This window comes from Neurospora tetrasperma, assembly GCF_000213175.1.
Source record: "Neurospora tetrasperma FGSC 2508 unplaced genomic scaffold NEUTE1scaffold_2, whole genome shotgun sequence".
NCBI classification, from domain to species: domain Eukaryota; kingdom Fungi; phylum Ascomycota; class Sordariomycetes; order Sordariales; family Sordariaceae; genus Neurospora; species Neurospora tetrasperma.
The window spans coordinates 5,002,425-5,013,889 of record NW_009799100.1 but is presented as its reverse complement, the minus strand read 5'-3'; the positions used below and the strand labels follow the sequence as shown (position 1 = coordinate 5,013,889).

The 11,465-nt window shown below is 50.0% G+C and overlaps 4 protein-coding genes across 4 annotated transcripts; all 4 read left to right on the top strand.

Annotated features, from left to right (window-relative positions):
• Positions 1-1,200: 1,200 nt before the first annotated feature.
• On the top strand, positions 1,201-2,775 carry NEUTE1DRAFT_61597 (uncharacterized protein; the record flags this gene model as incomplete). Its single annotated transcript, XM_009851738.1, has 3 exons — positions 1,201-1,682; positions 1,829-1,962; positions 2,087-2,775. The coding sequence occupies 3 exons, from the start codon at positions 1,215-1,217 to the stop codon at positions 2,466-2,468; spliced, it is 984 nt and encodes a 327-aa protein (XP_009850040.1).
• A 2,389-nt stretch (positions 2,776-5,164) lies between these two features.
• NEUTE1DRAFT_99988 (uncharacterized protein) lies at positions 5,165-5,736 on the top strand (the record flags this gene model as incomplete). The annotated part of the gene is made up of 2 exons (XM_009851737.1): positions 5,165-5,198; positions 5,327-5,736. The coding sequence occupies 2 exons, from the start codon at positions 5,165-5,167 to the stop codon at positions 5,734-5,736; spliced, it is 444 nt and encodes a 147-aa protein (XP_009850039.1).
• Positions 5,737-5,953: 217 nt separating this feature from the next.
• On the top strand, positions 5,954-7,638 carry NEUTE1DRAFT_80275 (uncharacterized protein; the record flags this gene model as incomplete). Its single annotated transcript, XM_009851736.1, has 2 exons — positions 5,954-6,044; positions 6,107-7,638. The coding sequence occupies 2 exons, from the start codon at positions 5,954-5,956 to the stop codon at positions 7,276-7,278; spliced, it is 1,263 nt and encodes a 420-aa protein (XP_009850038.1).
• A 2,135-nt stretch (positions 7,639-9,773) lies between these two features.
• On the top strand, positions 9,774-10,523 carry NEUTE1DRAFT_109308 (uncharacterized protein; the record flags this gene model as incomplete). Its single annotated transcript, XM_009851735.1, has 1 exon — positions 9,774-10,523. One exon carries the CDS (start codon positions 9,774-9,776, stop codon positions 10,521-10,523), a length of 750 nt encoding a protein of 249 aa, XP_009850037.1.
• Between the last annotated feature and the right edge of the window lie 942 nt (positions 10,524-11,465).

Here is an 11,465-nt window from a genome sequence, read left to right as displayed (position 1 = left end):
CGGCACGGGGACACTCGACGACAGATGGACCTTGTCAGGAGTGGTGCGAGTTAAAACCGGACGGCGGACCTTGGCGATGACGAAGCCCTATTATAGACCTTTGATATTACACTAGTTGGCCACCGGCCATGATTCTACTCACGGATGGGTTCGGAGAGAAAGAGCCAGAAAAAAAAAAAAAATCCTTCACGCTCTTGGTTCCAAAATTAATGAGCGGTGGTAATTTGATCGGGCTCCACCTTACCAAGTTAACGGCAGGTAGAGGTAGTGTACGGGTAGGTCCAATCACTACACTAGTAGTGTAGTGTACATAAGTAAAACAGCGAGCGATGCTTCTTCTCACCGGGCGCGATGGATCTCAACGGCACCTAACACCGCATGTTCGGCACTGCCCTGTCGCAGTCTATGCTAGGTCCAAGACTTTGAATTAGCAAAAAAACGCGTGTTCACCTTGCCGAGTTGCGGGTTTCATCATCAACCAAGCGTCTTGGCAAGGTTTAAAACCGGCACCGCATTTTTGAGTAGTCTGACTGACGAGTGGCGATCCCGCGATATTGTAATCAAAACAGCCTCAGCCTGAAGGGAAGATAAGAGGGATGAAAAAAAGAAAAGAAAAGAAAAGGGCGACTATAAACCCGTATGCATGTCTCGGCTCACGCACTTGATAAGTACCTAACAGTATCGTAGCTAGAGGTACACGTGCCTGCTGTGGTCAGTGAGAGTGCACAAGCTGCCCTGCAGCCACGGCAGCCAGCGGGCGCCGATACTGCCGTTCCAGCGAATGTTCAGCGCCGCCCAGAGCATCCAGCCCGCTCCCGCCAAGCACGCCAAGGCCAAACAACGCACCCACCGACGAGTCTTGGTTGGGCTTGGATGGCGATCGCGAGCGGGTTCCGGGCGCTTTTGCGGGCAATCCAATTCCCTGATGCGGGATTCCCCCCTTTCCCTTGGTTCCATTTTCTTTATTTCTCTTTCCATTCCTTTTTGTCATCGCGTTCCCCCTCCTTCGAATTGTCTGTTTTTTTCTTCTTTCGCTGTGAAATGTTGACGGTAATACCATTAGAAGGAGAAGAACAACCCAGTTCGCGATCGCACGGCCTGACTCGGTGAGCAAGAGAAGAGAGGGAAGAGGGACCCGACATAGTCAGTCAGTCAGCAGCACAGAGCACAGACAGACACTGCAGAGAACAAACGAGGAAAAAAAAAAAAGGAGAATGCGCCTGTCATCTCTGCAACGCATGGCCACCGGCTTAGCAGCAGCACCAGCAGCACACGCACCAGCACAACCATCGCGGGGTTACAGTCAGAATGTCGTCGGAAGACGGCCTTCTCTGGCTGTAGTAGCCGCCAAACTTGTATTGCTCTGTGCGATCGGCACAGGACTTGTTGGTGGTCCCATCGGTGTCAATGGCGAGTCCTTGATCACCGCGACAAGCGCAGCATCGGCGGCCGTAGCGTCCGCAGCCCCGTTGGATATCGCAACTCCGATGAGTACCACTACCGCCGATAACCACAAGCATGGGTCCTCCTCCGGCTCCGGCTCCGTTCCCGCCTCTATTTCTGGGTCCGATATCATCACATCCGTCGCCAAGCCGGCTGCCGAGCCCACCACCGTCTCTATCTGGGTTCCTGGGTATATGAAGGAAGATTGGGAGCAGTTGAGGGGCAGCATCGTCAGCCGTGTAGGTTTTCCCTTTTGTCCTCGATCATCAGACCTATGGTTCACGTTTCCGCTCGTGTTTTTTCTGCCGTCCGGGTTCATCATGCTCCAATCTCCACTACGTCTTCTTGATCGTCGCCTCTAATGCAAGTCGTTGTTGCAATACAGGACGAATCCATGACCGCCTACACCATTTTTTGCGCCGAAGGACAGCCAAGTTGTTTCCTGTCCGCCGATGCACCCTTTGTATTTACAGAAGGCCCCAGGTCCTTCAAGTATACAGGGGTAGCAGAGCCAACCTTGTATGTCAACGTCTTTGTCCACTTTACCTTTCATGCCACTTCTTTTCCTTTCTTTCTGTTCTTGTCCGCCATCGATCCTGTACCCACCAAACAATGACTAACACTCCCTCTCCCCCCTTGACAGCACACAAGAGATACATTGCAGCTTCAATGTCACCTCCGCCGCCGTTTGCGCCGGCACCTCCACAGTTGGTTCGCACTACGTCATAGGCACCGTCACTGGCCCCGCGACGTCGAGTTGGACAAAGACTTACAGCAGCTCCAACATCACCTGGGTGGCCTTGACGCTGGCCACGCCCGGCCCCCATGTTGGCACTACGGACATTGACGGCACGGTGGTGGCGTCGGCGACAAGCGGAGATCCTTACGGCGGTTTGGGAAGCGAAGGACTATTTGCTCCGACGGGTATCCCCAAGAGCAGCGCTGCTAAGGGCTGGACGGTGGAGATGATGGGTCGTTTGGGGGTTGCTGTGGCGGGCCTGGTTGGAGGGATGTTGATGCTTTAAAATATTTGCAGCAGATCAAACGCATTGAGGGTCGGGTTTTCATTTTCTTGTCTTTGCACTTTTTTTGTGGCATTGGTGCTGGCGTTGGGACGGGGACTGATTGAAGGATATACCGCTTCGTTTCTTCAAATTTTGAGCTCTTCCTGTTGGAATATGACATTGCAGCGTTGGCATGGCATGGAATTTGTGGGGGACAGGAGGAGGTGAGCTCAAGCATCTGCTGGCCGAGCCCAGGACGCTATCTATGATTTGGAAGTAGAGAAGAATGTATCAGGCATCGAATAGAAGATGTTTGTCGGTTGCTGTAACGGATCAAGTCGAGGTCGTGGTTGATAGCTTCGTGACGCGAGTCTGGGTTACCTCCAGACACTCAAGTGTTCAAAGATATAGTTACCTTTGTATTCTTCATATCTTATCGTGGTTCCATCGAACGAAAGGCTGACTTGTTACCCGGGCAGCGATGAAGTCAGGCTTGGAACTTGGATCTTACCGTACTTTGTTCCCGTGTGTGCGGCACGGTGCCTGGCTGTCCCATATCTGGGTTTGACAGAACGCAAGACCTTCCCGTCGGGATCACAAAACGGGTGTGCGAGGGTTGACGAGTGAGCTGGTCGAGCACAGGTTTAATATCATATCTGAAGCCGATTTGATATTCAACTCTGTGAGAAATCCCCAAGCTGTGCATGTAAGCAAACAGGTCAGCTGGCTCAGCTAGCTCAGCTGCACCCGAGAAGAACCTCCAGGACAGCAGGGACAGTTCATGATTTTGGTTAGCAAGTACTTTTTCGTTTGACGCTGGGCACCATCTTTTCTTTTTCCTGGTGGGAGAGAAATGAGCACAAGAGATGTCTCAAGCCAGCCATCACCAAAGTCGAAAGTAACGCCAGCAAAAGACGATGGTTAGGTGGCTTATCAACCGCAAGTCCGCAACCACAGCCGCAACCGCAACCGCAGCCAGTCCGTCCTAAGCGGATGATGCAGATCTACCAAAATAGTACATACCTAGTCAAGTCTCACTCGTAAACAGTCGCGCGGCTGTTGGCAAGTGGTAACCGCTCACGAGAATTCAACTCGCAAGCGAAAAGAAGGTGGACGGTCGCCAGTGTCGTATTCGAGCATCCTCGACCAATCAATGCAATGCCCCTTCCCTCGTGTTTCATGTTTCTACATTAGCCTCAATTAGGGATGGCTGTGAATTTCTGGGTAACTGTAAGGAACGAAAATGTAAGGAAAAAGAAAGGAAAGTTACTGATGTTTCTGTCACACGTGACCATGCATATGCCAAAGCCCAATAATATATGTGTGTTCCATTGGCTAACTTAGGGTGAAATGTATGCATTTTAATCATAATATTTATAACCATATTTGTCCTAACTACTTCCAAACCAACGGTATCTTGATGTATTTTTTTAACTTAACTCCATCTTGTAATATAAATAACAATACTAGAATGGGGTTTTGTTATAATGAAAAGGAGGTAGTCGTATAGGCTGAGTGTGCACGGATCAATTTCGTTAGCGGAATTTCCTGAATTTCAAGATTTCGGAAAATTTCTGAAAAAGTCCCAAAATTTCAGAAATAAACCATCCCTAGCCTCAATGGGGATGACCTAACAATCCCACCAATCACTGACCCTGTCGGGCGTTCCTCAATTCTTCAACCACTGCTGCACAACTCTCCATGGGGGTGGGGACCCACTTGGGACGCGCGCTCCAGTCCCGTCAAGTCCCCGGCCGCTCCAGATGGAAAGAGAAGGAGCGGGGCACCCGAGGAGTGTCAGACTGCTCCAACTGCCAAATGCACAGCTGCACAACTTTGAACTTGCTTTGCCTGCCCCTGGCAAACATCAACCGCAGTTCTTGCTTGGCAGGGTTCAAGTTCTTTGTGGACCGTAGTATTTCACTTCTTTTGATCATGTGGGGTTCGCTCTCACAAAGAGAGGAAAGGGACACAATGAAGGGCAATCAGAGGTACGAAACCTCACACATACCAAGTTGGCTTCTGGTAGAATCCATGGAAGACAGTCCCCGGCGGCACAAGTGCAAGGTACACTACACTATGAGCGAGTGATATGACGCTGATTAGCACGGACAGATCGACTGGTTGTTGTTGCCCCTCGCTCTTGCTTCAAGGTTCCTTCCTTGTCAGTGAGTGTCCATCATCGATCGCCGTTTGATGGAACTGGAGCTGGAACTGGAAACAATTCCCGCCGTCAACACTTTCCTTGCGACAATCACGACCACAACGCCTCCAGTCGCCCCCTTTCCTTCCACGCTCCACGCCTCCATCGAACAGCCGCCCATCCATCCATCCATCCATCCATCCATCCATCCATCCATCCAAAACACAGATCGTTTTTCTCTTTTTTTTATTGCCGACCCCCGTCAGTGTGCGGTACAGCGCAAAACATCTAGGGTGATGCCTGCAAAACTTGGGGAAACGAAACAAAGCTACACCCAAAATAAGAAAGGTTCGAGGCACCTGGAGCGAATCCGCTTGCAATGGTACCTGAATGCCTCCATTCGATGCGTCAAGCTAGTGGTGTAGTGTACACTAGAGCAAGCATCCACAATGATCTGGAACTCCTCGATTGGCCCTCCCGTCTTGTTTCCATCAAAGGAAGGCATCGATGTGTTTGTCGATTACCACGACGAACTCAGTGGTCCAGAGCACACAGCAGGACCACAGCACCACGCATGAGGACGAGATGGAGAGGACGGGAGAACACCCGTCAGTCCCCGTTTTTCCATCTCCTACGTCCTTCCATCCACGAGGTGTTTACAATTCACACCATGCAAGCCCACTCAGTCTCTGCAGTGTTCATCCCGTCCGTCCTTTCTCCGGCATTGACCACTGAGGTTGCCATGTCCCCCATCCCCGTGCCCCGATCCCCCTCCTTCTTGCATACCGGGTGGGGTCCGGATCACCGTGGCACCCTTGGAACATCCTTGAGGCTAAAGTCAGTCGCCTGCATGGGCTGGAGCTCAGCCTGCCCCTTTCATCCTATGCTCGGATCCTGGGGTGGGGCTCCACCACCATGAGGCTCCTATTGTGGTGGTGTCTGGTCAATAAAGCTCACGGTGGCCCAGCCCAACATGTCCATCTTCTTGCCGGTACCATTGTCTGTGTTCTATTTCGTCTTCCTTCGTTTCCTTTCTTCATCATCGTGCTGTTGCTTGCAATAAGCCTTGAAGCCAACAATAGTGTTGACCACTTCCAATACGATCCTTCATCTTCTGTCCTTCTCTTCTTCAACTCGAAGCCTTGACTGTGCTTCATCTGCTTTCCTTTTCGAAAATCGACAGTCCATATAGACGCCACTGAGTAACCTGCAGCTCACATTTGCCTACCTTCATTTACGACCTGATCACTCTTAACACTCGCTGGACGATTAAGTGCGGGACTGGAAATATACGACATAAGGGGAAGACCAACAAGACGAACAAGATTTTTTCGAATTTAACGGTATACACCAAACCATCGCAATGAGGTTCGTCAAGTCAGTAAAGCCCGCGGCAGCGGCCATCTCCTTGATCTCAGCTGGCATCCCCAAATCTCTGGATATCAGCAGCCCTAGTAAGTCGACATACCTGGTCAGGTCATACCCCGTCACCGGGCACTAACACAAATAATCCCAGCCTCGGTCCAAGGTGTCGCCAAAACCATTGCCCAAAACACCATGTCTTTCTACAAGGGCACGGACGACCAGTTTGTTGATCTCGATGCCCCCTACTACTGGTGGCAATGTGGTGCCATGATGGGCAGCATGCTCGACTACTCCCACTACACTGGCGACCACACCTACGACAAGAAGATTGCAACTGCTATTGTCGCCCAAGCCGGCCCCGACTTCGACTTCATGTCCCCAGCCCATGCGGGCCAAGAAGGAAACGATGACCAGGCGTTTTGGGGTTTCACCGTTCTCGCCGCTGCCGAGCGTAACTTCCCTCAGCCCCGATCTGACATCCCGGGATACCTCGAACTAGGCGAAAACATCTGGAAATCACTTGCCTCGCGGTGGGATACCTCGACCTGCAACGGTGGCCTTCGTTGGCAAATCTTTGCCTCGAACCCTAACGGCCTTGACTACAAGAACGCGGTCAGCAACGGCGGATTTTTCCAGCTCTCGGCACGTCTAGCTCGCATTACTGGCAACCAGACCTACGTCGAGTGGGCAAACAAGGTGTGGGACTGGACCCAGGGAACTGGTATAATTAACGAATACTACCAGGTCCTCGACGGTGCTAGCTCCGCCAAGAACTGCTCCGACGTTAGCGCCGCCCACACGCCCTCCTTCTCCTACAGCCAGGGAATTTACACCTACGGCGCCGCGGTCATGGCCAACATCAGCACCGGTGCCGACCAGGATAAATGGACCGACCGCACCAAGAGACTCCTCGAGAGCTCGCAAAACTATTTCACCCCCTTCGGCGACGTCAAGAACTCCACCGACGTCATGTACGAGCACGCCTGCGAGCACATTGACATTTGCAACACGGACATGCGCTCCTTCAAAGGGTACTTCTCCCGGTTCGTCTACGCCTCCAAGATTATGGTCCCCTCGATCAAGCCTACAGTCGATCGTTTGCTGCACACCTCGGCCAAGGCTGCTGCCCAGGGGTGCCAGGGTGGTTCTCAGGGAACCATGTGCGGAACGAAGTGGTATGTCGATGGGTTCTATGGAGATGCTGGGTTGGGAGAGCAGATGAGTGCGTTGGAGACGATTCAGGGAATCTTGATTGATCAGGCGAACCCGCCTCTGAAGGGGGATGATATCAAGACTGTGAGGACTTTTTCATCATCGTCGTAACAGACGTCGAGTGATGAGACTCCTCCGGCTGGAAATGAGAGTCCAAAGACGAGTTCTGAGTCTTCGGAAAGCGTGGCGTCAGGGGTGAATGAGGTCAACTACCAATGGCTGTTATGGATATATGGGCTGGCTTGTGTTTTGGGTCTATGAGCCGCCGCATCTTACCCTGGAAGCGGTGATGTCGGTCGGATTGCTGAATTGTTTTGCAACGTCATTAACGTCATCATGGCCATCGTGTTAAGCATCTTCAGTTTGTGTCTTCTTTTTTTTTCGATTCTTCTGTATATATAAGATATTTGGGATAGGCATGGCGATTTCGCCGGAATGAGACAAGATCAATGATGATTTTCGTACCGCAAGACACTTGTTTTGGAATGGATATGATCTAGCCACACTCTCCTTACAGGTGCTCAAGGGGCAACAGATCGGAACTGCAACAAGAAGATGCTATATGCCATATGAATATCAAGATCACAAATATTAACAATGAGAATTGTATGTTCTACTGATGAAAACAAACTCATGCATTAGCTACGACAGCGTCTAGTGGTGTAGACCCAAAGATACTGACCAACAAAGAAATCCACATTGTACAATACAGGACTGGTTTGTTTGTTCGTTTGGTTTTTCTGAAGGACAAAGCATGGGTAGAATAAGGTCAATCTAGAGACTTATGGGCCTTGGAAAAAGGAACAACTCGTTCCCGTTCGTAGAGTTTCGATAATGACCAGGACTCACAAATGCTACAGAAGCACCTCTCCCGTCCTCTTTATAATATGTTATCAAGGCAGCCCTCGACGCTGAAACAGATCATGGATGTCCGCCGTTTTCGTTGTCGGAGCTATTCTCACTGCTGGACTCTTCCGGCTGGGACCTGCTAGCCTCTATGATCTCTTGCCTGAAGCTAGCCGGATAAAATGGCATGTCTTCGCTGCAGAACTGGAAGATTCAGCGCAGAATAGACAGGTCGAGAATCGGAATGGCATTTCCTGCCTTTCTCGAATGAGGGCACCTCAGTGCTTCAGTTTGACAGCGGCAAGGTCGATCTTTTTTTTTCTTTTTTTTTCTTTTCCTTTTTTTTTCGCCCAAAACGAATAGTATTCTACAACATCTATCCGCGAGGATTTTGGTCGATTTCCCAAGTCTGGCATTCTCTGGCTTTTCTTTTACCAAACTAACCAACAAACCAGGGCTGGATTGTACTAAAACTGACTTGAGGTGAGGGACGCACGGAAAGAATCCTGTGGTTGTACAATATAATAATAGAATGTTGGTTGATTTGGTTCTTCGGCCATAGGTTGAACAGGGGAAATGTAGAGCTCTTATTAGCTTCCTTAGAGTTTTCGTTTGGAGCGATCAACAATGACCAGGGTGTAATACGCCACAAAAACCTCTTCTTATGACTCCATCCGTCTCCTTGAAAACCTCCAAGCTTGGAAAATACATACTGTTGTGCTGTGACAACAAACGGCAAAACCTCGCTGCGCCGGGATCCGGACCGAGACTCAGTCGGGTCCCATCCCGTCAAGACACCCCACATGGTGGTCAAACGGCAACGACGACGGGGCCCTTCTAGCCTGTTGCCCTGCACAGATGCTCTTTCCGCTTCACTTCACTTCATTTCACCTTGTTACAGTCTTTGTGCCAGGTTGGATGTTGACCGCCTTGAGGCAACCCTCATCGTGTACATCTGGTGAATGGAACTGCCCTGTGGTTCAACAACCGCTTTTTCGAACCTTCACTTCTCAATGTTGATCATCTGACCTTCGACACATCACACACCTGGAATTTTCCATCTCTTGGAAGTCCGTGCCTCGGGCTTCCCATTCACCGGCACTTTCTTTCAGTATTTTAGGCTCCTCTGGTTTCCGCTCCCCCTCCTTACACATTTCAACAACCAAATCTCGAACACACATGGCTTTAAGCTCAACCTTTTGAAGTCACAACCTTGCGCTCTGGGGCATCTCCACCTGACTGAAGATATCCTCTATCGCTTCAGCACATCTCAGCCAAACAGCTGTGATCATTCAAGCAAGCCATATACGGCCGGCGCTCACTCGCCTCGGTCTCAGTCCGCACCCAAACGACAAGCCCCTCAGCACATTCGCCCTTTGATTACCCCAACGCCACGCCACGCTTTGCTTCCGCCTGTCTTGTCGCTGGTACGTACTCGTTGAGTAATACGAGTCGCGGCGACGGGCCTCCTTCGATCGTCAAGTTTGTTCCGGAAGACCAGTTTTGCGAAAGAAGTCGTTGACTTCCACGACGGCGGCACGTACAAGAAATTACCTGCAGTACATGTAGGTTCCTGCACGGGGCTCGCTTTACATACAGGTAAGTGCCATTCGCCCCCCATTCACCCAGCAACTCATACCCTAGCCATTTGCTACCTTTGATCTTTTCACTTTATTTATCTTGTAGGTACTGACGCCGATTGTTTTGCTAGACATCTACAATCGTCCCCAAACCGGAGAAAACGAATCACGACCGATACCATGGCTACGACTTTCCACCCTTTCCCTTTCCTCCCCTGGGAGCTGCGTGCTCGCATTTGGGAACTGACGGTTGAGCCTCGGACAGTCGACGTCCACGCAAAAAGATACTACCTTGAAACGAAGGAAAACATAGAGACGGCTCCTTCTGGCCAGCAAGCATACGCGCGGCTGGTCTCGACCACGCCCGTGCCAGCAACACTACAAACTTGCCGCGAGTCGCGCAATCTCGGACTGTATCAAAAGGGCCTTTCTGAGGTTGAAGTTGTTCCGGAGGGCGGCGAGAGGCGTTACGTCTGGCTGAATTTTGACATTGACACGATTGACTATGGACGGGATGACCTTTACAACTATCGTTGGGCAGCGCAGCCTGTAAAGCGGCTCAAGTACAGTAGCCGAAAGTTCCACTACTGCGATGTTCGTTCATTCAACTTTTTTGAGAACTTGATAGAGGCTCACATAGATTGCTTCGACGAAGAAGGCCTGGGGGAGTGGTACCACATCTTTGGACCCTTCGTGCTCACCTGCGATCGCAGAAACATACACTTGATCCAATCGGAAAATAATCGCACAACTACTGCTCAGGAACTGGAAGAGGAAATCCAACGTCGGGAAGAGGAGGATTTTGCAGAGTTTGCAAACCTTGATCCGGTTCCAGTTTCTGAGATGCTTGCCGGACTTGACGTTAACTCATTGATGCCCACCCTCCTGCATGTCGCCGACATTGTTCGGAACATGGAAGGCAACAATTGAGAAGAGGAAATTGTATGGGAGGCTTTCTGTCAGGGAATCCTCTAGGCTTTATAGCATCTAGACAAAAAGACCAAGGGTCTAGGGGCGATTATTCACATCATGAAGCTTGATAGACAAAAGATCCGTACAATGTCTTGATTACTTGGCTATCACAATGTATCACGATTTCACATGAATCATTCGCGAATTGCAACCATCAATGTCCAGATGAAGATCGCGAGTAGACCTTCCTCACAGACAGCCCCAGGATAGTTGAGCAGCAACTTAGAGACTTCATGCTTTTTTTTTTTTTTTTTTTTTTCTCCCAAGACTTGCTCGTACAATCTGTTTGTCTCCCAGTGTTTTTGAACACTATCTTTATAATAGTATCTAGCAAGGCTTACTATTTTTTTATTTCTAACGAAATTTGTTACGGCGATGCTTTGCACCCGACTGTTATGGAGGGAAAGTCCGTAACCCACCTACCAATGTCCGCCCTCTTCAGACAAATTATTTATACCCACTCTTGTTTCCGCTACAAGTTTTCTTGATGTTCTTAGATAAGACGAACTTGAAGTCATAGACAAACAAAAAGAGAAAAGTTCTTGCACTGTCCTACTATGACTCCTACCGCGGCTACAATGGAACAGATCGATTGCGAGTAGTTCAGTAGACAGAAAGGGCGACATTGCAAGTTGATTCTGGGAAAACTAGAAACGTGACTGTTCACGTCAATGATGATACTCGTAAACAAAGGGGGTATTGTGCGAGGCGTATGCCGCAGAAATTACTCTGAGCGACTACTCTCAAGACACCGACAACCAGGGGCCCGGGGTCCGGGGCACAGGTATAGATTGTAAGAAATGGAGAACACGGAAGTTGAAATTACGCTGGGAAATAAAGAGGTAATGAGTGATGAAGCCCTTCAAACGATCTACCTCGATTTGATGCTTTGCATGCCTT